Source organism: Solea solea, chromosome 13, assembly GCF_958295425.1.
Source record: "Solea solea chromosome 13, fSolSol10.1, whole genome shotgun sequence".
NCBI classification, from domain to species: domain Eukaryota; kingdom Metazoa; phylum Chordata; class Actinopteri; order Pleuronectiformes; family Soleidae; genus Solea; species Solea solea.
The window spans coordinates 25,678,711-25,706,237 of NC_081146.1; the positions used below are offsets into that span (position 1 = coordinate 25,678,711).

Genomic DNA, 27,527 nt, shown 5'->3' on the forward strand with positions numbered 1-27,527 from the left:
GATGTTAGGTATGTAATTTCCGCTGACTCGACACACGTCGTGATTTCTTCACATAAATTCCTTATGAGCGTGAAAACCAATAACACTCCGAACCCAGCGATCCCCCTGAGGCCCCGCCCACCCGGAGCCCAGAATGTGACCCGTTGACCGGAACTGAACCAGGACCGGCCCAACCTGGAGACTGACGAGCGCGACCAGGTGAGTTAAATGTAAGCGTTTTAACACTCGTAACGCATCGTAACGTGTCGTTTATCGTAACGTAGTTTGTGACGCGTTTATTTACATTTATAACCAACACAAAAACGTAAAAAACAACAAAAGTGTCTTTATTTCCGGGATGACAGTGTCACCGTGGCGCGTGCTGTTGTGTTAGCATGCGCCTCTCCTGCCAAACTCTGTTAAGAAATGCAGCCATTTAAGTCACTCACCAGACCGCGCTGCTAACTGTTATCAGAGGCAAGCCCCAACTGAAAACATCCACGTTTCACTATAAGACGTTCTCTTTAGTGTAATCCGTTTATGCCGACATTGAAGGTGTTACATACTAATACGGGAATTACCTGGATTAATACGTGAACTGTCGCATATTTTGATTTATACGCGGCGAAATCTTAAATTGACTAATTTCTCAATGGAATTTGGATTGATGTTTTGTCACGAGATGAACTGACGTACTCCGGCTGTAACGACGACTGTTTCGTATTTTCTCGAGCTCGAGTTAATCCGATTAAACTGTGTCTCTATCAACTATGAATAAATAATGTCTGTGCCGCATGGATGGAGGTGCGTTTATTTTCCCGTGAAGAGCCCCAGTGTTCCCTGCAGCCGGGCGGGGCTGCCGCGGTGGCGCTGTCCGGCAGCGTGGTGCTGAAACTGTCCAGGTTCAGAGCAAAGCTTTAGAAAAGCAAGAGTTTACTGACATTAAGATAATGTAATAATCTGTGAAATGTGTGTTTTTACAAATGTATGTTACATTTACTTTGGTTTATGTCAAATATTTATTTTTGTTGACGTTTTCTCTGGATGTTCTGCTCTTAAATAACACTGGATCTGAATATTTAATACATTTACAACTAATAATATAATTAGTGGGTTGTTCAGGTTGCGGACACTTGACAGACCATGTGGAAGAAACCCACCCTCCTGCCACCGCCGTTGCTGCTGCTGCTGCTGCTGCTGATACACAGTGCAGAAGGTACAAACATTACATTACAACTTTATAAATAATCCACATAATTATCTAATAATGCTTATGCCTGTGTAATCTGTGTTGATTCAAGGATGTGTTTGCCACTTAATCTCACTGTAATACATACTTTTATAACTGTTTTTTATCACTTTGTAAATCACTAACTCCCTCTGCACCAAAGCCCGTTGAGAAAATCGACAATTTTAACATCAGCACACAGGAGTCGTTGATCCGCTGCTGTCTCCACCAGTAACTTCAAATGTGTTATTTGTTTGACTTCTGTGTTTGAAATCCTTTGTTTGGATTCACCTCAGTGACACAAACTCACCACAAGGGGCCGCAGTAGACCAGCAGCTTCTGTGTCTGGGTGAGCTAAAAACACTGATTTTCTCACTGGGGTTTGGTGTGGGAAAGTGAGCCAGTGACAAACTTCACTTTCCTGTCAGAAAATGCTGTTCAGTCCACTATGTATATCTGACCACTGGATGGCACCATCCCCTATCACAGAATCACTTCTTCTTGTTGCAGCTGCAGTGGCGTCTCCATGCTGGCAGGGGGCGACCTTCTCTGAGGCGGTGGTGTCGCCGGCTGTGGAGAGCAGCGGGATCCTGCGGATACCCGACGTGTCCACACTGCCACAGTGTGTGGCTGCATGCTGCGACCTGCCCGGTTACGACCTGGCCTGGCTGTTTGAGGGCCGCTGCTATATCCTGAGCTGCCAGCAGAGGGAGAATTGCCAGCCCCGACAGCGACAGGGCGCCGACTCGTTTCTGGCCTTCCTGCGGCGGGCGTCCCCGCAGAAGCTACTGCTTCAGTCTCTGGTGCGAGGCAAGCCGTACGGTGGCCACTGGGGGGCGCTGTCGCGGTCGTCTGAGGCACCAGGCGACCTGGAGGATCTGAAGGACCTCGCTCTCTTTGACGGAGCTCAGCCGGACGACTTTGACCCAGGGGTTCTGAGATATTCTGACAGAAGCCAGGAGCAGCAGCAGCAGCCACACAGTGGATCAGAGGCAGACACAACGACTGATCAGCCGTCTGTGACAGACAGATACGCCTTCAACCAATCAGAGGCGGGTGATGGTCCAGGAAGGGGTGTGGCCCAGATCCAGGCCTCATCTGAGGGGAACAGAACGTCAACGTCAGCTGACGACAGAAGCGGGAAAACCACCGATCGTCCGTCTGCTGAGAAAACTGTGAGTGAACAAAGAAATCATAACTTACATCCATCATTATTAAGATACTTGTAAAAATAAGCCTGGGTTCAGGTTCAGAATTTTGTGCATAATCCACCTTTATTTGTTTTTTATCTGTAAACTTTTCTAAAATTTGCAAAAATATGGATACAGAGAAAAAAAAAGTGTCACAAAAAGTTACAAATACATTTTACAAAGGAATTAATCACGGAAGAAAATGTTACACAATATTATAAAATGAAATTCACAAAAATATTGTAATGTTACAATAACATTTTGTAAACTTTTTTTTTAAAACTGTTCCCAAAAAGTTACAAAAACATAACCAAAAATACTTATTTTTCATTTATAATAATCATAAATATCCTGGAATGACGAGGCAGATACAGGCTCCCCCTTGTGGCAGCTCAAAATAAATCACTAGGACTGTATCTATGTTACAGTATATGTTTTTCTGTTGTTTTTTTTCACGTGCAGAGCAAAACACAGAGCAGCTTTGTTTCCACGTCACTGACACGGTCAGCCACTGACTCCGCCCCTCAGGACCAAATAAGGACTTCAGCTCCGACACTGGCTACGCCTCCTCAGCCCAGCAGCAGCAGCAGCAGCTCGACCTCTCGTCCAGGTACAAATGATGTTTGTACGATGATGAGACAAACACAAACAATGACGATGGACAGCATTTGTTTGTTGTTTTATTTGATTCTGATAAAAATCTACACTATTTTAGCTTTATCTCACTGTTAAACAGCCTTTTCTTTCAGGAAACTGGAGTCTGTTCACTCCATGCTCTCCCACACCAAAGTCCATAGAGAAAATCAGTGATTTTAGCTCTCAGTGACACAGGAGCTGCTGATCTACTGCTGCCTCGTGTGGTCAGTTTGTGCCACTGAGGTGAATCTGAATTAACGATTTCAAACACTGAAGTCACAAAATAAAAATATTTAAACATATTATTGGAGGCAGCAGTGGATCAACAACTCCTGTGAGCCGTGATATAAAATCGCTCATTTTCTGTATGGGGTTTGGTGCAGGTGAGTCAAACATTTACACAGTGACATTACGTTCAGTTTCCTGTTGTGAGCACCATGGCAGGATATGACAAATGTACTTAATTTTTATATTGATACATTTTTATGCTTTTTTTTTTTCTTCGTCCACCTGCACGTCCATCAGTGATGATGTCACTGTCAACTGCACAACCTACAGATAATATGGACACTTCAGTTTCCCCTGAAGCCACAACAGGTACACACACACACTTTTGCACTTCATTCATCGTGAGGACCCTCATAAACATAATCCTATAGCCCTATGCCTTGGCCCTAACCCTAAATCCAGGTTTTAACCCCCAAAAAACCCTTTGAAGATGTGAGGACCAGCAAAAATGTCCTCGCCCTAGTTCAAATCCTGCATGGGACAGCCCTTTCCTGTGTGTCATTCCCCCTCTCTGCCTCCCAATTTCTTGTCACTCTCTCCACTGTACTGTTGATTAAAGGAAAAAAGCCCAAAAAATTTCCTTAAAAAAAAATTTGGACGAAATACTGAAATATGACTTTTTTGTCAAATTTTGAACAACATACTATACTATGACCTTTTTGTCAATTTTTGGATGACATACTAAAGTATGACTTTTTTGTCAAATTTTGGATGACATACTAAAGTATGACTTTTTTGCCAAATTTTGGATGACATACTATACTATGACTTTTTTGTCAAATTTGGGACGACATACTATACAATGACTTTTTTGTCACAATTTGGACGACATACTAAAGTATGACTTTTTTTGTCACAATTTGGATGACATACTAAAGTATGACTTTTTTGTCAAATTTTGGACGACATACTAAAGTACGACTTTTGTGTCAAATTTTGCACGACATACTATACTATGACTTTTTTGTCAAATTTGGACGACATACTAAAGTATGACTTTTTTGGCAAATTTTGGACGACATACTATAACTATGACTTTTTTGTCAAATTTTGGCGACATACTATACTATGACTTTTTTGTCACAATTTGGACGACATACTTTACTATAACTTTTGTCAAATTTTGGACGACATACTAAACTATGACCTTTTTGTCAAATTTTGGACGACATACTATACTATGACTTTTTTGTCAAATTTTGGACGACATACTAAAGTATGACTTTTTTGTCTTGTTTTGGACGACATACTATACTATGACTTTTTTGTCACAATTTGGACGACATACTAATGTATGACTTTTTTGACTGATTTTGGACGACATACTAAAGTATGACTTTTTTGTCAAATTTTGGACGACATACTATATACTATGACTTTTTTGTCAAATTTTGGACGACATACTATACTATGACTTTTTTGTCAAATTTTGGACGACATACTAAAGTATGACTTTTTTGTCAAATTTTGGATGACATACTATACTATGACTTTTTTGTCACAATTTGGACGACATACTATTCTATGACTTTTGTCAAATTTTGGATGACATACTATACTATGACTTTATTGTCACAATTTGGACGACATAATTTACTATAACTTGTCAAATTTTGGACGACATACAAAAGTATGACTTTTTTGTCAAATTTTGGACGACATACTATACTATGACATTTTGTCACAATTTGGACGACATACTATACTATGACTTTTTTGTCAAATTTTGGACGACATACTAAAGTATGACTTTTTTGTCAAATTTTCGACGACATACTAATCTATGACCTTTTTGTCAAATTTCGACGACATACTATACTATGACTTTTTGTCAAATTTTGGACGACATACTAAAGTATGACTTTTTTGTCTTGTTTTGGAAGACATACTATACTATGACTTTTTTGTCACAATTTGGACGACATACTATAGTATGACTTTTTTGTCAAATTTTGGATGACATACTATACACTATGACTTTTTTATCACAATTTGGACGACATACTATACTATGACTTTTTTGTCAAATTTTGGACGACATACTATACTATGACTTTTTTGTCAAATTTTGGACGACATACTAAAGTATGACTTTTTTGTCAAATTTTGGATGACATACTATACTATGACTTTTTTGTCACAATTTGGACGACATACTATTCTATGACTTTTGTCAAATTTTGGATGACATACTATACTATGACTTTATTGTCACAATTTGGACGACATAATTTACTATAACTTGTCAAATTTTGGACGACATACAAAAGTATGACTTTTTTGTCAAATTTTGGACGACATACTATACTATGACATTTTGTCACAATTTGGACGACATACTATACTATGACTTTTTTGTCAAATTTTGGACGACATACTAAAGTATGACTTTTTTGTCAAATTTTCGACGACATACTAATCTATGACCTTTTTGTCAAATTTCGACGACATACTATACTATGACTTTTTGTCAAATTTTGGACGACATACTAAAGTATGAGTTTTTGTCTTGTTTTGGAAGACATACTATACTATGACTTTTTTGTCACAATTTGGACGACATACTATAGTATGACTTTTTTGTCAAATTTTGGATGACATACTATATACTATGACTTTTTTATCACAATTTGGATGACATACTATACTATTACTTTTGTCAAATTTTGGACGACATACTAAACTATGACCTTTTTGTCAAATTTTGGACAACATACTATACTATGACATTTTGTCAAAATTTGGACGACATACTAAAGTATGACTTTTTTGTCAAATTTTGGACGACATACTAAACTATGACCTTTTTGTCAAATTTTGGACGACATACTATACTATGACTTTTTTGTCAAATTTTGGACAACATACTATACTATGACTTTTGTCAAATTTTGGACGACATGCTAAACTATGACCTTTTTGTCAAATTTTGGACGACATACTATACTATGACTTTTTTTGTCTTGTTTTGGACGACATACTATACTATGACTTTTTTGTCACAATTTGGACGACATACTAATGTATGACTTTTTTGACTGATTTTGGACGACATACTATACTATGACTTTTTTGTCACAATTTGGACGACATACTATACTATGACTTTTTTGTCAAATTTTGGACGACATACTAATATAAGACTTTTTTGTCAAATTTTGGATGACATACTATACTATGACTTTTTTGTCACAATTTGGACGACATACTAATGTATGACTTTTTTGACTGATTTTGGACCACATACTATACTATGACTTTTTTGTCAAATTTTGGACGACATACTAAAGTATGACTTTTTTTGTCAAATTTTGGACGACATACTATACTATGACTTTTTTGTCACAATTTGGACGACATACTAAAGTATGACTTTTTTGTCAAATTTTGGACGACATACTATACTATGACTTTTTTGTCAAATTTTGGACGACATACTAAAGTATGACTTTTTTGTCACAATTTGGAAGACATACTATACTATGACTTATGTCAAATTTTGGATGACATACTATACTATGACTTTTTTGTCACAATTTGGACGACATACTAATGTCTGACTTTTTTGACTGATTTTGGACCACAAACTATACTATGACTTTTTTGTCAAATTTTGGACGACATACTATACTATGACTTTTTTGTCACCATTTGGACGACATACTAAAGTATGACTTTTTTGTCAAATTTTGGACGACATACTATACTATGACTTTTTTGTCAAATTTTGGACGACATACTAAAGTATGACTTTTTTGTCAAATTTTGGATGACATACTATACTATGACTTTTTTGTCACAATTTGGACGACATACTTTACTATAACTTTTGTCAAATTTTGGACGACATACTAAGCTATGACCTTTTTGTCAAATTTTGGACGACATACTTTACTATGACTTTTTTGTCACAATTTGGACGACATACTAAAGTATGACTTTTTTGTCAAATTTTGGATGACATACTATACTATGACTTTTTTGTCACAATTTGGAAGACATACTATACTATGACTTATGTCAAATTTTGGATGACATACTATATTATGACTTTTTTGTCACAATTTGGACGACATACTAATGTCTGACTTTTTTGACTGATTTTGGACCACAAACTATACTATGACTTTTTTGTCAAATTTTGGACGACATACTATACTATGACTTTTTTGTCACCATTTGGACGACATACTAAAGTATGACTTTTTTGTCAAATTTTGGACGACATACTATACTATGACTTTTTTGTCAAATTTTGGACGACATACTAAAGTATGACTTTTTTGTCAAATTTTGGATGACATACTATACTATGACTTTTTTGTCACAATTTGGACGACATACTTTACTATAACTTTTGTCAAATTTTGGACGACATACTAAGCTATGACCTTTTTGTCAAATTTTGGACGACATACTTTACTATGACTTTTTTGTCACAATTTGGACGACATACTAAAGTATGACTTTTTTGTCAAATTTTGGATGACATACTATACTATGACTTTTTTGTCACAATTTGGAAGACATACTATACTATGACTTATGTCAAATTTTGGATGACATACTATACTATGACTTTTTTGTCACAATTTGGACGACATACTTTACTATAACTTTTGTCAAATTTTGGACGACATACTAAACTATGACCTTTTTGTCAAATTTTGGACGACATACTATACTATGACTTTTTTGTCACAATTTGGACGATATACTAAAGTATGACTTTTTTGTCAAATTTTGGATGACATACTATACCATGACTTTTTTGTCACAATTTGGAAGACATACTATACTATGACTTATGTCAAATTTTGGATGACATACTATACTATGACTTTTTTGTCACAATTTGGACGACATACTTTACTATAACTTTTGTCAAATTTTGGACGACATACTAAACTATGACCTTTTTGTCAAATTTTGGACGACATACTATACTATGACTTTTTTATCAAATTTTGGACGACATACTAAAGTATGACTTTTTTTGTCTTGTTTTGGACGACATACTATACTATGACTTTTTTGTCACAATTTGGACGACATGCTAATGTATGACTTTTTTGACTGATTTTGGACGACATACTATACTATGACTTTTTTGTCAAATTTTGGACGACATACTATACTATGACATTTTGTCACAATTTGGACGACATACTATACTATGACTTTTTTGTCAAATTTTGGACGACATACTAAACTATGACCTTTTTGTCAAATTTTGGACGACATACTATACTATGACTTTTTTGTCAAATTTTGGACGACATACTATACTATGACTTTTTTGTCAAATTTTGGATGACATATTAAAGTATGACTTCTTTGTCACATTTTGGATGACACCAAATTTTGGACAACAGATGATACTATGTCTAACATTAGTGTGTATTATGTGGATTATATAACATGCAGATCAACAAGTTTAGGTTTTGCACTTTGGCAGAGTGGTCTAAGGCGTTCCATTTTGAACCAGCTACCATCAGGAAGAGCAGGTTCAAATCCCACTCCCATCAGAAAATATGAAGGCTTTGGGTATTTTCGGAACACATACTAACCAATGACTCTTTTGTCAAATTTTGGACGATATACTAAAGTATGACGTTTTTGTCAAATTTTGCACAACATACTAAAGTATGACTTTTTTGTCAAATTTTGGACGACATACTATACTATGGGGCCACACGGTGGTGTAGTGGTTAGCACTCTCACCTTGCAGCGAGAAGACCCGGGTTCGAGCCCCGGTTGGAACAAGGGCCTTTCTGCATGGAGTTTGCATGTTCTCCCCGTGTGTGCGTGGGTTCTCTCCGGGTACTCCGGCTTCCTCCCACAGTCCAAAAACATGCAATGTGGGGATAGGTAAATTGGACACTCCAAATTGACCATAGGAGTGAGTGTGAGAGTGAATGGTTGTTTGTCTCTATCTGTGTGTGGCCCTGCGATGGACTGGCGAACTGTCCAGGGTGTACCCCGCCTATCGCCCGATGTAGCTGAGATTGGCACAGCACCCCCCGCAACCCTCTGGTTGAGGATATAGCGGTAGATGATGACTGACTGATGACTGACTGATACTATACTATGACTTTTTTGTCAAATTTTGGACGACATACTAAAGTATGACTTTTTTGTCACAATTTGGACGACATACTAATGTCTGACTTTTTTGACTGATATTGGACCACAAACTATACTATGACTTTTTTGTCAAATTTTGGACGACATACTATACTATGACTTTTTTGTCACCATTTGGACGACATACTAAAGTATGACTTTTTTGTCAAATTTTGGACGACATACTATACTATGACTTTTTTGTCAAATTTTGGACGACATACTAAAGTATGACTTTTTTGTCAAATTTTGGATGACATACTATACTATGACTTTTTTGTCACAATTTGGACGACATACTTTACTATATCTTTTGTCAAATTTTGGACGACATACTAAGCTATGACCTTTTTGTCAAATTTTGGACGACATACTTTACTATGACTTTTTTGTCACAATTTGGACGACATACTAAAGTATGACTTTTTTGTCAAATTTTGGATGACATACTATACTATGACTTTTTTGTCACAATTTGGAAGACATACTATACTATGACTTATGTCAAATTTTGGATGACATACTATACTATGACTTTTTTGTCACAATTTGGACGACATACTTTACTATAACTTTTGTCAAATTTTGGACGACATACTAAACTATGACCTTTTTGTCAAATTTTGGACGACATACTATACTATGACTTTTTTGTCACAATTTGGACGATATACTAAAGTATGACTTTTTTGTCAAATTTTGGATGACATACTATACCATGACTTTTTTGTCACAATTTGGAAGACATACTATACTATGACTTATGTCAAATTTTGGATGACATACTATACTATGACTTTTTTGTCACAATTTGGACGACATACTAAAGTATGACTTTTTTGTCAAACTTTGGACGACATACTAAACTATGACTTTTTTGTCAAATTTTGGACGACATACTAAACTATGACCTTTTTGTCAAATTTTGGACGACATACTATACTATGACTTTTTTGTCACAATTTGGATGACATACTAAAGTATGACTTTTTTGTCAAATTTTGGACGACATACTAAAGTATGACTTTTTTGTCACAATTTGGAAGACATACTATACTATGACTTATGTCAAATTTTGGATGACATACTATACTATGACTTTTTTGTCAAATTTTGGACGACATACTATACTATGACTTTTTTGTCACCATTTGGACGACATACTAAAGTATGACTTTTTTGTCAAATTTTGGACGACATACTATACTATGACTTTTTTGTCAAATTTTGGACGACATACTAAAGTATGACTTTTTTGTCAAATTTTGGATGACATACTATACTATGACTTTTTTGTCACAATTTGGACGACATACTATACTATGACTTTTTTGTCAAATTTTGGACGACATACTATACTATGACTTTTTTGTCAAATTTTGGACGACATACTAAAGTATGACTTTTTTTGTCTTGTTTTGGACGACATACTATACTATGACTTTTTTGTCACAATTTGGACGACATGCTAATGTATGACTTTTTTGACTGATTTTGAACGACATACTATACTATGACTTTTTTGTCAAATTTTGGACGACATACTATACTATGACATTTTGTCACAATTTGGACGACATACTATACTATGACTTTTTTGTCAAATTTTGGACGACATACTAAACTATGACCTTTTTGTCAAATTTTGGACGACATACTATACTATGACTTTTTTGTCAAATTTTGGACGACATACTATACTATGACTTTTTTGTCAAATTTTGGATGACATATTAAAGTATGACTTCTTTGTCACATTTTGGATGACACCAAATTATGGACAACAGATGATACTATGTCTAACATTAGTGTGTATTATGTGGATTATATAACATGCAGATCAACAAGTTTAGGTTTTGCACTTTGGCAGAGTGGTCTAAGGCGTTCCATTTTGAACCAGCTACCATCAGGAAGAGCAGGTTCAAATCCCACTCCCATCAGAAAATATGAAGGCTTTGGGTATTTTCGGAACACATACTAACCAATGACTCTTTTGTCAAATTTTGGACGATATACTAAAGTATGACGTTTTTGTCAAATTTTGCACAACATAATAAAGTATGACTTTTTTGGCAAATTTTGGACGACATACTATACTATGACTTTTTTGTCAAATTTTGGACGACATACTAAAGTATGACTTTTTTGTCAAATTTTGGACGACATACTATACTATGACATTTTGTCACAATTTGGACGACATACTAAACTATGACTTTTTTGTCAAATTTTGGACGACATACTAAACTATGACCTTTTTGTCAAATTTTGGACGACATACTATACTATGACTTTTTTGTCACAATTTGGACGACATACTAAAGTATGACTTTTTTGTCAAATTTTGGACGACATACTATACTATGACTTTTTTGTCACAATTTGGACGACATACTAAAGTATGACTTTTTTGTCAAATTTTGGACGACATACTAAACTATGACCTTTTTGTCAAATTTTGGACGACATACTATACTATGACTTTTTTGTCACAATTTGGACTACATACTAAAGTATGACTTTTTTGTCAAATTTTGGATGACATACTATACTATGACTTTTTTGTCACAATTTGGACGACATACTAATGTCTGACTTTTTTGACTGATTTTGGACCACATACTATACTATGACTTTTTTGTCAAATTTTGGACGACATACTATACTATGACTTTTTTGTCACCATTTGGACGACATACTAAAGTATGACTTTTTTGTCAAATTTTGGACGACATACTATACTATGACTTTTTTGTCACAATTTGGACGACATACTTTACTATAACTTTTGTCAAATTTTGGACGACATACTAAACTATGACCTTTTTGTCAAATTTTGGACGACATACTAACCAATGACTCTTTTGTCAAATTTTGGACGATATACTAAAGTATGACGTTTTTGTCAAATTTTGCACAACATAATAAAGTATGACTTTTTTGGCAAATTTTGGACGACATACTATACTATGACTTTTTTGTCAAATTTTGGACGACATAATAAAGTATGACTTTTTTGGCAAATTTTGGACGACATACTAAACTATGACTTTTTTGTCAAATTTTGGACGACATACTAAACTATGACCTTTTTGTCAAATTTTGGACGACATACTATACTATGACTTTTTTGTCACAATTTGGACGACATACTAAAGTATGACTTTTTTGTCAAATTTTGGACGACATACTATACTATGACTTTTTTGTCACAATTTGGACGACATACTAAAGTATGACTTTTTTGTCAAATTTTGGACGACATACTAAACTATGACCTTTTTGTCAAATTTTGGACGACATACTATACTATGACTTTTTTGTCACAATTTGGACTACATACTAAAGTATGACTTTTTTGTCAAATTTTGGATGACATACTATACTATGACTTTTTTGTCACAATTTGGACGACATACTTAAGTATGACTTTTTTGTCAAATTTTGGACGACATACTAAACTATGACCTTTTTGTCAAATTTTGGACGACATACTATACTATAACTTTTGTCAAATTTTGGACCACATACTAAACTATGACTTTTTTGTCAAATTTTGGATGACATACTATACTATGACTTTTTTGTCACAATTTGGACGACATACTAAAGTATGACTTTTTTGTCAAATTTTGGACGACATACTAAACTATGACCTTTTTGTCAAATTTTGGACGACATACTATACTATAACTTTTGTCAAATTTTGGACGACATACTAAACTATGACCTTTTTGTCAAATTTTGGACGACATACTATATACTATGACTTTTTTGTCACAATTTGGACGACATACTAAAGTATGACTTTTTGTCAAATTTTGAACGACATACTATACTATGACTTTTTTGTCACAATTTGGACGACATACTAAACTATGACCTTTTTGTCAAATTTTGGACCACATACTATACTATGACTTTTTTTGTCACATTTTGGACGACATACTAAAGTATGACCTTTTTGTCAAATTTTGGACCACATACTATACTATGACTTTTTTGTCACAATTTGGACGACATACTAAAGTATGACTTTTTTGTCAAATTTTGGACGACATACTAAAGTATGACTTTTTTGTCAAATTTTGGACGACATACTAAAGTATGACTTTTTTGTCACAATTTGGAAGACATACTATACTATGACTTATGTCAAATTTTGGAAGACATACTATACTATGACATTTTGTCACAATTTGGACGACATACTATACTATGACATTTTTGTCACAATTTGGACGACATACTATACTATGACTTTTTTGTCAAATTTTGGACGACATACTAAAGTTTGACTTTTTTGTCAAATTTTCGACGACATACTAATCTATGACCTTTTTGTCAAATTTTGGACGACATACTATACTATGACTTTTTTGTCAAATTTTGGACGACATACTAAAGTATGACTTTTTTGTCTTGTTTTGGATGACATACTAAAGTATGACTTTTTTGTCTTGTTTTGGATGACATACTAAAGTATGACTTTTTTGTCAAATTTTGTATGACATACTATACTATGACTTTTTGCCACAATTTGGACGACATACTTTACTATAACTTTTGTCAAAGTTTGGACGACATACTAAACTATGACCTTTTTGTCAAATTTTGGACGACATACTATACTATGACTTTTTTGTCACAATTTGGACGACATACTAAAGTATGACTTTTTTGTCAAATTTTAGACGACATACTATACTATGACTTATGTCAAATTTTGGACAATATACTAAAGTATGACTTTTTTGTCACAATTTGGAAGACATACTATACTATGACTTATGTCAAATTTTGGACAATATACTAAAGTATGACTTTTTTGTCACAATTTGGAAGACATACTATACTATGACTTTTTTGTCACAATTTGGACGACATACTAATGTCTGACTTTTTTGACTGATTTTGGACCACATACTATACTATGACTTTTTTGTCAAATTTTGGACGACATACTATACTATGACTTTTTTGTCACCATTTGGACGACATACTAAAGTATGACTTTTTTGTCAAATTTTGGACGACATACTATACTATGACTTTTTTGTCACAATTTGGACGACATACTTTACTATAACTTTTGTCAAATTTTGGACGACATACTAAACTATGACCTTTTTGTCAAATTTTGGACGACATACTATACTATGACTTTTTTGTCAAATTTTGGACGACATACTATACTATGACTTTTTTGTCACAATTTGGACGACATGCTAATGCATGACTTTTTTGACTGATTTTGGACGACATACTATACTATGACTTTTTTGTCAAATTTTGGACGACATACAAAACTATGACCTTTTTGTCACAATTTGGACGACATACTAAAGTATGACTTTTTTGTCAAATTTTGGATGACATACTATACTATGACTTTTTTGTCACAATTTGGAAGACATACTATACTATGACTTATGTCAAATTTTGGATGACATACTATACTATGACTTTTTTGTCAAATTTTGGACGACATACTAAAGTATGACTTTTTTGTCAAATTTTGGACGACATACTATACTATGACTTTTTTGTCAAATTTTGGACGACATACTAAAGTTTGACTTTTTTGTCAAATTTTCGACGACATACTAATCTATGACCTTTTTGTCAAATTTTGGACGACATACTATACTATGACTTTTTTGTCAAATTTTGGACGACATACTAAAGTATGACTTTTTTGTCTTGTTTTGGATGACATACTAAAGTATGACTTTTTTGTCAAATTTTGTATGACATACTATACTATGACTTTTTGCCACAATTTGGACGACATACTTTACTATAACTTTTGTCAAAGTTTGGACGACATACTAAACTATGACCTTTTTGTCAAATTTTGGACGACATACTATACTATGACTTTTTTGTCACAATTTGGACTACATACTAAAGTATGACTTTTTTGTCAAATTTTGGATGACATACTATACTATGACTTTTTTGTCACAATTTGGACGACATACTAAAGTATGACTTTTTTGTCAAATTTTGGACGACATACTAAACTATGACCTTTTTGTCAAATTTTGGACGACATACTATACTATAACTTTTGTCAAATTTTGGACGACATACTAAACTATGACTTTTTTGTCAAATTTTGGATGACATACTATACTATGACTTTTTTGTCACAATTTGGACGACATACTAAAGTATGACTTTTTTGTCAAATTTTGGACGACATACTAAACTATGACCTTTTTGTCAAATTTTGGACGACATACTATACTATAACTTTTGTCAAATTTTGGACGACATACTAAACTATGACCTTTTTGTCAAATTTTGGACGACATACTATATACTATGACTTTTTTGTCACAATTTGGACGACATACTAAAGTATGACTTTTTGTCAAATTTTGAACGACATACTATACTATGACTTTTTTGTCACAATTTGGACGACATACTAAACTATGACCTTTTTGTCAAATTTTGGACCACATACTATACTATGACTTTTTTTGTCACATTTTGGACGACATACTAAAGTATGACCTTTTTGTCAAATTTTGGACCACATACTATACTATGACTTTTTTGTCACAATTTGGACGACATACTAAAGTATGACTTTTTTGTCAAATTTTGGACGACATACTAAAGTATGACTTTTTTGTCAAATTTTGGACGACATACTAAAGTATGACTTTTTTGTCACAATTTGGAAGACATACTATACTATGACTTATGTCAAATTTTGGAAGACATACTATACTATGACATTTTGTCACAATTTGGACGACATACTATACTATGACTTTTTTGTCACAATTTGGACGACATACTAAAGTATGACTTTTTTGTCAAATTTTGGACGACATACTATACTATGACTTTTTTGTCAAATTTTGGACAACATACTAAAGTATGACTTTTTTGTCAAATTTTGGACGACATACTATACTATGACTTTTTTGTCAAATATTGGACGACATACTAAAGTTTGACTTTTTTGTCAAATTTTCGACGACATACTAATCTATGACCTTTTTGTCAAATTTTGGACGACATACTATACTATGACTTTTTTGTCAAATTTTGGACGACATACTAAAGTATGACTTTTTTGTCTTGTTTTGGATGACATACTAAAGTATGACTTTTTTGTCAAATTTTGTATGACATACTATACTATGACTTTTTGCCACAATTTGGACGACATACTTTACTATAACTTTTGTCAAAGTTTGGACGACATACTAAACTATGACCTTTTTGTCAAATTTTGGACGACATACTATACTATGACTTTTTTGTCACAATTTGGACGACATACTAAAGTATGACTTTTTTGTCAAATTTTAGACGACATACTATACTATGACTTATGTCAAATTTTGGACAATATACTAAAGTATGACTTTTTTGTCACAATTTGGAAGACATACTATACTATGACTTATGTAAAATTTTGGATGACATACTATACTATGACTTTTTTGTCACAATTTGGACGACATACTAATGTCTGACTTTTTTGACTGATTTTGGACCACATACTATACTATGACTTTTTTGTCAAATTTTGGACGACATACTATACTATGACTTTTTTGTCACCATTTGGACGACATACTAAAGTATGACTTTTTTGTCAAATTTTGGACGACATACTATACTATGACTTTTTTGTCACAATTTGGACGACATACTTTACTATAACTTTTGTCAAATTTTGGACGACATACTAAACTATGACCTTTTTGTCAAATTTTGGACGACATACTATACTATGACTTTTTTGTCAAATTTTGGACGACATACTATACTATGACTTTTTTGTCACAATTTGGACGACATGCTAATGCATGACTTTTTTGACTGATTTTGGACGACATACTATACTATGACTTTTTTGTCAAATATTGGACGACATACTAAACTATGACTTTTTTGTCAAATTTTGGATGACATACTATACTATGACTTTTTTGTCACAATTTGGACGACATACTAAAGTATGACTTTTTTGTCAAATTTTGGACGACATACTAAACTATGACCTTTTTGTCAAATTTTGGACGACATACTAAACTATGACCTTTTTGTCAAATTTTGGACGACATACTATATACTATGACTTTTTTGTCACAATTTGGACGACATACTAAAGTATGACTTTTTGTCAAATTTTGAACGACATACTATACTATGACTTTTTTGTCACAATTTGGACGACATACTAAACTATGACCTTTTTGTCAAATTTTGGACCACATACTATACTATGACTTTTTTGTCAAATTTTGGACGACATACTATACTATGACTTTTTTGTCAAATTTTGGACGACATACTATACTATGGGGCCACACGGTGGTGTAGTGGTTAGCACTCTCGCCTTGCAGCGAGAAGACCCGGGTTCGAGCCCCGGTTGGAACAAGGGCCTTTCTGCATGGAGTTTGCATGTTCTCCCCGTGTGTGCGTGGGTTCTCTCCGGGTACTCCGGCTTCCTCCCACAGTCCAAAAACATGCAATGTGGGGATAGGTAAATTGGACACTCCAAATTGACCATAGGAGTGAGTGTGAGAGTGAATGGTTGTTTGTCTCTATCTGTGTGTGGCCCTGCGATGGACTGGCGAACTGTCCAGGGTGTACCCCGCCTATCGCCCGATGTAGCTGAGATTGGCACAGCACCCCCCGCGACCCTCTGGTTGAGGATAAAGCGGTAGATGATGACTGACTGACTGACTATACTATGACTTTTTTGTCAAATTTTGGACGACATACTAAACTATGACCTTTTTGTCACAATTTGGACGACATACTAAAGTATGACTTTTTTGTCAAATTTTGGATGACATACTATACTATGACTTTTTTGTCACAATTTGGAAGACATACTATACTATGACTTATGTCAAATTTTGGATGACATACTATACTATGACTTTTTTGTCAAATTTTGGACGACATACTAAAGTATGACTTTTTTGTCAAATTTTGGACGACATACTATACTATGACTTTTTTGTCAAATTTTGGACGACATACTAAAGTTTGACTTTTTTGTCAAATTTTCGACGACATACTAATCTATGACCTTTTTGTCAAATTTTGGACGACATACTATACTATGACTTTTTTGTCAAATTTTGGACGACATACTAAAGTATGACTTTTTTGTCTTGTTTTGGATGACATACTAAAGTATGACTTTTTTGTCAAATTTTGTATGACATACTATACTATGACTTTTTGCCACAATTTGGACGACATACTTTACTATAACTTTTGTCAAAGTTTGGACGACATACTAAACTATGACCTTTTTGTCAAATTTTGGACGACATACTATACTATGACTTTTTTGTCACAATTTTGACGACATACTAAAGTATGACTTTTTTGTCAAATTTTGGACGACATACTATACTATGACTTATGTCAAATTTTGGACGACATACTAAAGTATGACTTTTTTGTCACAATTTGGAAGACATACTATACTATGACTTATGTAAAATTTTGGATGACATACTATACTATGACTTTTTTGTCACAATTTGGACGACATACTAATGTCTGACTTTTTTGACTGATTTTGGACCACATACTATACTATGACTTTTTTGTCAAATTTTGGACGACATACTATACTATGACTTTTTTGTCACCATTTGGACGACATACTAAAGTATGACTTTTTTGTCAAATTTTGGACGACATACTATACTATGACTTTTTTGTCACAATTTGGACGACATACTTTACTATAACTTTTGTCAAATTTTGGACGACATACTAAACTATGACCTTTTTGTCAAATTTTGGACGACATACTAAAGTATGACTTGTCAAATTTTGGACGACATACTATACTATGACTTTTTTGTCACAATTTGGACGACATACTAAAGTATGACTTTTTTGTCAAATTTTGGACGACATACTAAAGTATGACTTTTTTGTCAAATTTTGGACGACATACTAAAGTATGACTTTTTTGTCACAATTTGGAAGACATACTATACTATGACTTATGTCAAATTTTGGAAGACATACTATACTATGACATTTTGTCACAATTTGGACGACATACTATACTATGACTTTTTTGTCACAATTTGGACGACATACTAAAGTATGACTTTTTTGTCAAATTTTGGACGACATACTATACTATGACTTTTTTGTCAAATTTTGGACAACATACTAAAGTATGACTTTTTTGTCAAATTTTGGACGACATACTATACTATGACTTTTTTGTCAAATATTGGACGACATACTAAAGTTTGACTTTTTTGTCAAATTTTCGACGACATACTAATCTATGACCTTTTTGTCAAATTTTGGACGACATACTATACTATGACTTTTTTGTCAAATTTTGGACGACATACTAAAGTATGACTTTTTTGTCTTGTTTTGGATGACATACTAAAGTATGACTTTTTTGTCAAATTTTGTATGACATACTATACTATGACTTTTTGCCACAATTTGGACGACATACTTTACTATAACTTTTGTCAAAGTTTGGACGACATACTAAACTATGACCTTTTTGTCAAATTTTGGACGACATACTATACTATGACTTTTTTGTCACAATTTGGACGACATACTAAAGTATGACTTTTTTGTCAAATTTTAGACGACATACTATACTATGACTTATGTCAAATTTTGGACAATATACTAAAGTATGACTTTTTTGTCACAATTTGGAAGACATACTATACTATGACTTATGTAAAATTTTGGATGACATACTATACTATGACTTTTTTGTCACAATTTGGACGACATACTAATGTCTGACTTTTTTGACTGATTTTGGACCACATACTATACTATGACTTTTTTGTCAAATTTTGGACGACATACTATACTATGACTTTTTTGTCACCATTTGGACGACATACTAAAGTATGACTTTTTTGTCAAATTTTGGACGACATACTATACTATGACTTTTTTGTCACAATTTGGACGACATACTTTACTATAACTTTTGTCAAATTTTGGACGACATACTAAACTATGACCTTTTTGTCAAATTTTGGACGACATACTATACTATGACTTTTTTGTCAAATTTTGGACGACATACTATACTATGACTTTTTTGTCACAATTTGGACGACATGCTAATGCATGACTTTTTTGACTGATTTTGGACGACATACTATACTATGACTTTTTTGTCAAATTTTGGACGACATACTAAACTATGACCTTTTTGTCACAATTTGGACGACATACTAAAGTATGACTTTTTTGTCAAATTTTGGATGACATACTATACTATGACTTTTTTGTCACAATTTGGAAGACATACTATACTATGACTTATGTCAAATTTTGGATGACATACTATACTATGACTTTTTTGTCAAATTTTGGACGACATACTAAAGTATGACTTTTTTGTCAAATTTTGGACGACATACTATACTATGACTTTTTTGTCAAATTTTGGACGACATACTAAAGTTTGACTTTTTTGTCAAATTTTCGACGACATACTAATCTATGACCTTTTTGTCAAATTTTGGACGACATACTATACTATGACTTTTTTGTCAAATTTTGGACGACATACTAAAGTATGACTTTTTTGTCTTGTTTTGGATGACATACTAAAGTATGACTTTTTTGTCAAATTTTGTATGACATACTATACTATGACTTTTTGCCACAATTTGGACGACATACTTTACTATAACTTTTGTCAAAGTTTGGACGACATACTAAACTATGACCTTTTTGTCAAATTTTGGACGACATACTATACTATGACTTTTTTGTCACAATTTTGACGACATACTAAAGTATGACTTTTTTGTCAAATTTTGGACGACATACTATACTATGACTTATGTCAAATTTTGGACGACATACTAAAGTATGACTTTTTTGTCACAATTTGGAAGACATACTATACTATGACTTATGTAAAATTTTGGATGACATACTATACTATGACTTTTTTGTCACAATTTGGACGACATACTAATGTCTGACTTTTTTGACTGATTTTGGACCACATACTATACTATGACTTTTTTGTCAAATTTTGGACGACATACTATACTATGACTTTTTTGTCACCATTTGGACGACATACTAAAGTATGACTTTTTTGTCAAATTTTGGACGACATACTATACTATGACTTTTTTGTCACAATTTGGACGACATACTTTACTATAACTTTTGTCAAATTTTGGACGACATACTAAACTATGACCTTTTTGTCAAATTTTGGACGACATACTAAAGTATGACTTGTCAAATTTTGGACGACATACTATACTATGACTTTTTTGTCACAATTTGGACGACATGCTAATGCATGACTTTTTTGACTGATTTTGGACGACATACTATACTATGACTTTTTTGTCAAATTTTGGACGACATACTAAACTATGACCTTTTTGTCACAATTTGGACGACATACTATACTATGACTTTTTTGTCAAATTTTGGACGACATACTATACTATGACTTTTTTGTCAAATTTTAGATGACATATTAAAGTATGACTTCTTTGTCACATTTTGGATGACACCAAATTTTGGACAACAGATGATACTATGTCTAACATTAGTGTGTATTATGTGGATTATATAACATGCAGATCAACAAGTTTAGGCTTTGCACTTTGGCAGAGTGGTCTAAGGCGTTCCATTTTGAACCAGCTACCCTCAGGAAGAGCAGGTTCAAATCCCACTCCCATCAGAAAATATGAAGGCTTTGGGTATTTTCGGAACACATACTAACCAATGACTCTTTTGTCAAATTTTGGACGATATACTAAAGTATGACGTTTTTGTCAAATTTTGCACAACATACTAAAGTATGACTTTTTTGTCAAATTTTGGACAACATACTATACTATGACTTTTTTGTCAAATTTTGGACGACATACTAAAGTATGACTTTTTTGTCAAATTTTGGACGACATACTATACTATGACTTTTTTGTCAAATTTCAGACGACATACTAAAGTATGACTTTTCTGTCAAATTTTGGAACGACAAACTATACTATGACTTTTTTGTCAAATTTTGGACGACATACTATACTATGACTTTTTTGTCAAATTTTGGACGACATACTAAAGTATGACTTTTGTGTCAAATGTTGGACGACATACTTAAGTATGACTTTTTTGTCACAATTTGGACGACATACTATACTATGACTTTTTTGTCAAATTTTGGACGACATACTAAAGTATGACTTTTTTGTCAAATTTTGGACGACATACTATACTATGACATTTTGTCACAATTTGGACGACATACTATACTATGACTTTTGTCAAATTTTGGACGACATACTAAACTATGACCTTTTTGTCAAATTTTGGACCACATACTATACTATGACTTTTTTGTCAAATTTTGGATGACATACTATACCCTGACTTTTTCTTCACATTTTGGACATTTTAGACTTCACTCCATTTAGCACAAGGCTCTTTCCGTCCATATGTGTATGTATATGTCTTACTCCAGATCCAAATCCATGTGATGGTCCAAATTGTTGAGCAACGTACATAAGCATGTGCCTGGTGTGTGCCCATCACAAATTCTCAAAAGCCTCTCTGTTGCTCGTATTGCAAGCAAGTGCAGGAACACACACACACACACACACAGAGCCACCAAAAACAATACTTCACTCCCACTCTGTGGGTGAAGTAATAAAAAAAAAAGAATCCTTTAAAGTTCAGAGGAAAAGACAAAATGTCCTCACTTTGTCACAAAGACACACACACACACTGATAACAGGGTCTTCTTATGACTCTTCGTCCTCAGAGGTGACAACGATGATGCTTCTGGCAGCAGCCACAACTCCACCCACCAAACCACACCCCCCAGCCCAAACTGTGACCTCTGACTTCGCCCCCGTCGCCATCACTGTCACCTCATCCTCCCTCAGCAGCGACGCAGCAGCTGAGGGAGCCTCACCGTCTGTTCCTGCCGCAGGTGAGTTTAAACAATAACAACAGGTTTTTTTGGTAAAATAACAAAATTGAATCACTGTTCTTTCAGTGTCAGGGGGCGGGGCTTCAAACCGTGGCCCCACTGCGGTCGTGGGTCCCGAAAGGAAGTTGCTCCTCCCACTGAGTGGCGTGTTGCTTGACGGCAGAGGAAGCACCGATGACCGCGGCGTCGTCAGCTTCCACTGGGATGTGGTCAGGTGAGATGAGCGCAGTAAAGCGTTTTCTCTGCCACAGATTTCAAAACTAATCTGCGATGTTTTTAAAGCGGGCCTCTTGGATTAAAGATGGACGGTGTGGACCAGGCAGTAGCTACGGCAACGGGTCTTCAAGTGGGGCGCTATACCTTTAGACTGACCGTGTCTGACCAGGAGGGGGCAACAGACAGCACCTTGCTGACTGTGCACGTGCAGGAAGGTAGGAAGGGGCGGGATTAAAGTGCCGTACGTATGTAATCCTGAAGACCAGAACTAATCCTCATCGTTTGTCTCGTGCAGCTGCGACTCGTCCTCCTGTTGCTCACGCCAGTGGCAGCCACACGCTGACGCTGCCCGACAACGCCATTGTCCTGCAAGGCTCTGTCACTGACGGCGACCAGACCAAAGTCCTGTACCAGTGGGTTAGAGACAGCCAGAGTCCAGCTGCCGGGGTCAGATTACACTGCATCACTTCAGATTACATTAGCTGACATACTGCAGGATTGATGGATTATATTAGGTCAGATTACATTAAATTAGTTAGATTAAACCCTGTTAACTGGCTGGATCACTGAATGGTTTAGATCAGATTAGGAATAGAAATAGAGAAGACATACTGCAGGATTAATAGATAAAATTGGATCATATTAGATTAAATCAGATTAGATTGTAAATTACAAATAGATCAGATTAGATTAAAACGGGGTTAGAACTTGATTAGATTTGATAGATCACATTAAGAGAAGAAATAAATTCTATCAGATTACAGATTACATTTCATCAGGATTGGAATTTACAGTAGATTAGATTAGAAATGGAAGAAAGTTAGACTTGATTGATTAGAGATTAGATTAGGTAAGGATAATATTTAAAATTTGATAGATTACTTTTCTATTTCATTTGTAATCAAGAATATGGATTAGATTAGATACAATCAGGATTACAAATCAATTAGTTCAGATTATCTTGGATCAGGATTAGATTATGGCGTTGCTGTCTCATCACAGGACGTCCTCTACGGCTCAGACACTCAGTCCACTCTATTCCTCGCTAACCTGGTGGAGGGAACTTACCTGTTCCAGCTGAGAGTGACCGACGCCCAGGGACGATCCGGCATCGCCACGGCAACGGTGGAGGTCCAGCCTGGTAGGACAGGAACACTGTGTGTGTGTGTGTGTGTGTGTTGTCCACATGCAGACATGGACATGAGCATGTCCCTCCTGTGTCTGTGTAGAACCCGGTGGTGGCCAGGAGGTGGAGCTAGAGATGCTGGTGCCGGTGTCTCAGGTCAGTATGTCTCAGAGAGACACGGTCGTCCGTCAGCTCGCTGCTCTGCTGCACGTCCTCGACACGGACGTCCACGTCCGAGCTCTGCAGGGACACTCCCACCTCAGGTACTTACACGCTGGTTAACTGACTGTTAACTAACCGGAGGAGTGGTTTATTGACTGTCTACTAACATAAAGAGTGGTTTAGTGAACAAAAGACTAGTTTACTGACTGTTCAGTCACCGGTAGATTGACTGATTTTCTGACCGTTTAACACACTGAAAGACTAGTTCGCTGACTGGTTACTAGCTTAAAGACTGGTTAACCGACTGAAGGAATGATTTACTGATTGTTTTAATGACAGAAAATACAGGTTTAAACTTTTATTGAGATTTCAGAGTTTAAACATCATTAAGAATCTGAGATGCTGTCTGTTTATCCTCCATGTTTCCTGTGTATGTGTGTGTGTGTGTGCGCGCGCAGCACCGTGTTGCGGTTCTCCGTGCGCGGCTCGCCAGCGCCCCTCTCTGGCTCCACTCTGGTTCATCAACTGAGGAACCAGCTGCTCGGAGAGAAGAGCGACTTCCTGCTGTTCAGAGTCCTGAGGGTCGACACTGTCTGTGAGTCAAAGGTCACCGAGGTCAGAGGTCCTGGGTCCTCTCCAAACTGTTCTCAAAGTTCTAAAGTTTAAGATCAAAGCTGCAGGAAATAAACATCGGTATAGTTTAATAGTTGTAGTTTTGCCTTTGGTCAAAATTTGAAGATTGTATAGATTTGACAGCTTCTGTGGCTCAGTTGCCATGACGATGCAGATACAACCCAAAACTCTTCAATATATCAAATATTTTGTAAATGCTTAGTTGCATTATATTTGAAGTTAAAATTAAAAGCAGTTTACACACATGTATATATGAACATATTTTTACTCAAACAAAAAAACATCCAGACTTTAATCTCTAATCCTCTTCTTTTTTTCCCATGATCCTTCAGTGTGTTTGCTGAGCTGCTCTGGGCGTGGTCAGTGTGATCCCATCACAAAGACGTGCACCTGTGACCCGTTCTGGACGGAGAATGTGATTCGCCGTTACCTTGGCGACGGAGAGAGCAACTGTGGTAACTCTACGAACGTGTTAAACAAATATTAAAAGAGATAGTTCAGGAAAATGAGTGATTTTAACATCACAGCACACAGGAGCCGTTACCACAGCTGCCTCCATCACCAAGTCCAAACGTCTTATTTTGTGACTTCTGTGTTTGAAATCTTTGCTCGGAGATACCTCAGTGACACAAAGTGACCACACGAGGCAGCAGTAGAGGACAGTAGTGTCCTCCATGAGCTAAAAACACTGATTTTCTCTATGTGCTTTGGTGTGGGAGAGTGAGTGATTTACAAACTTCAGTTTCCTGTTGAAAACAGCGAGTGTTTTTGCTCATGGTTGTTTTCTTGTTTTCCGTGGTCAGAGTGGAGGATGCTGTACGTCATCCTGACCAGTTTCCTGCTCATGGTCTTCATCCTGACCGTCAGCTGGACGTTCATCTGCTGCTGCAGGAAGTGATGTCACTCTTTCCTATGTATTCCAATATGGTTTCCTATTGTTTTGTTAACAAATATTTATGTGTCTTTTGTGGCAAAGCGTAGAAATGTTTCTTTTTTCTCTTTTTTTTGCTTGTTAACGTTCTGTTTTCTGCTGTAACATCTGTACCTGTATCTTGACCTCTGACCTCTGCTCTGCGCGTGAACTCATAGGAAACAGACCAAGGTGAGGAAGAAAACCAAATACACCATCCTGGACAACATGGACGAGCAGGAGAGGGTGGAGCTCCGGCCCAAGTTCAGTGAGTCCCTTTCAAAATGTCAAAGGTCAAAGTGCAACCGGTCCACGGCGTACGATATGACAGGAAGTGCTCACTTCAGCTGTTCGGAAAGTTTAGAACAGAGCAACATTCTTACAATTTTGAATATACTGACGTTTTTACGATTTTTGACTCATTACTACACTGACACATACTCACATTAATTTACCGACATTTTTACCACATTAATAAACCAACATTTCTATGATTTTGACACATTTTCTTGACTGTATTTTTTTAGGAAAATTTGTACAATTTTGACGCATTTTCACGTTTTGGAGGTCTGACTGCTCTGTTGACGGTTACGCAGGTATCAAACACCGGAGCACAGAGCACAACTCCAGCCTGATGATGTCAGAGTCGGAGCTGGACAGCGACCAGGACGCCATCTTCAGCCGGGAACGACCCACCCGCAGCAAGAACCGGCTCAGCGCTCAGGCTAGTCGCAACGGAAATGCCTTCGGATGACGGGATCACCGACTCAGTGACTATGAGAGAATCCTTCTGGGATGTTCGCACAGTGGGAGAAAAAAAAAAAAAGATGAGGCTTCTTAAAGAGTGAAGAACTTAATTCTCCTGTTTCAGCGACAGTAAAAATGAACCAGTGTCTGACCAGGAGTCAGGAGAGCAAACTCTGCAACTCTTTAAATGACGACAAAGACATTCTAGGAAATAATTATCTCCACAGCCAGAAGATCCACCACTCAACGACTGCAGGTCAGGTACTTGCCTTCAAATGGTGAGATGAGTTCATGAAAACATTGAAAAT

The 27,527-nt window shown here is 35.4% G+C and overlaps 1 protein-coding gene across 4 annotated transcripts; it reads left to right on the forward strand.

Annotated features, from left to right (window-relative positions):
* Positions 1–32: 32 nt before the first annotated feature.
* On the forward strand, positions 33–27,527 carry kiaa0319 (KIAA0319 ortholog). Of its 4 annotated transcripts, none has more exons than XM_058647476.1 (16): positions 33–198; positions 1,090–1,195; positions 1,718–2,382; positions 2,860–3,007; positions 3,559–3,630; positions 23,255–23,425; positions 23,492–23,639; positions 23,708–23,856; positions 23,937–24,088; positions 24,644–24,782; positions 24,871–25,030; positions 25,388–25,524; positions 25,895–26,017; positions 26,366–26,456; positions 26,652–26,740; positions 27,069–27,527. In XM_058647476.1, exons 2-16 carry the CDS (start codon positions 1,123–1,125, stop codon positions 27,224–27,226), a joined length of 2,475 nt encoding a protein of 824 aa, XP_058503459.1. In that variant the 5' UTR covers positions 33–198; positions 1,090–1,122; the 3' UTR covers positions 27,227–27,527. The 4 variants fall into 4 exon arrangements, with proteins under 4 accessions (XP_058503459.1, XP_058503461.1, XP_058503462.1 ...); XM_058647478.1 differs by having other exon boundaries at positions 1,102–1,195; XM_058647479.1 differs by lacking the exon at positions 27,069–27,527 and having other exon boundaries at positions 26,366–26,476; positions 26,652–26,736.

Excerpts from the sequence above, each read along its gene's own strand:
- kiaa0319 (XM_058647476.1), top strand. The coding sequence starts at position 1,123 with ATGTGGAAGAAACCCACCCTCCTGCCACCGCCGTTGCTGCTGCTGCTG. Across the intron at positions 23,640-23,707 it reads TTCCACTGGGATGTGGTCAG|CGGGCCTCTTGGATTAAAGA; the intron begins GTGAGATGAGCG and ends ATGTTTTTAAAG. Across the intron at positions 24,783-24,870 it reads AACGGTGGAGGTCCAGCCTG|AACCCGGTGGTGGCCAGGAG; the intron begins GTAGGACAGGAA and ends GTGTCTGTGTAG.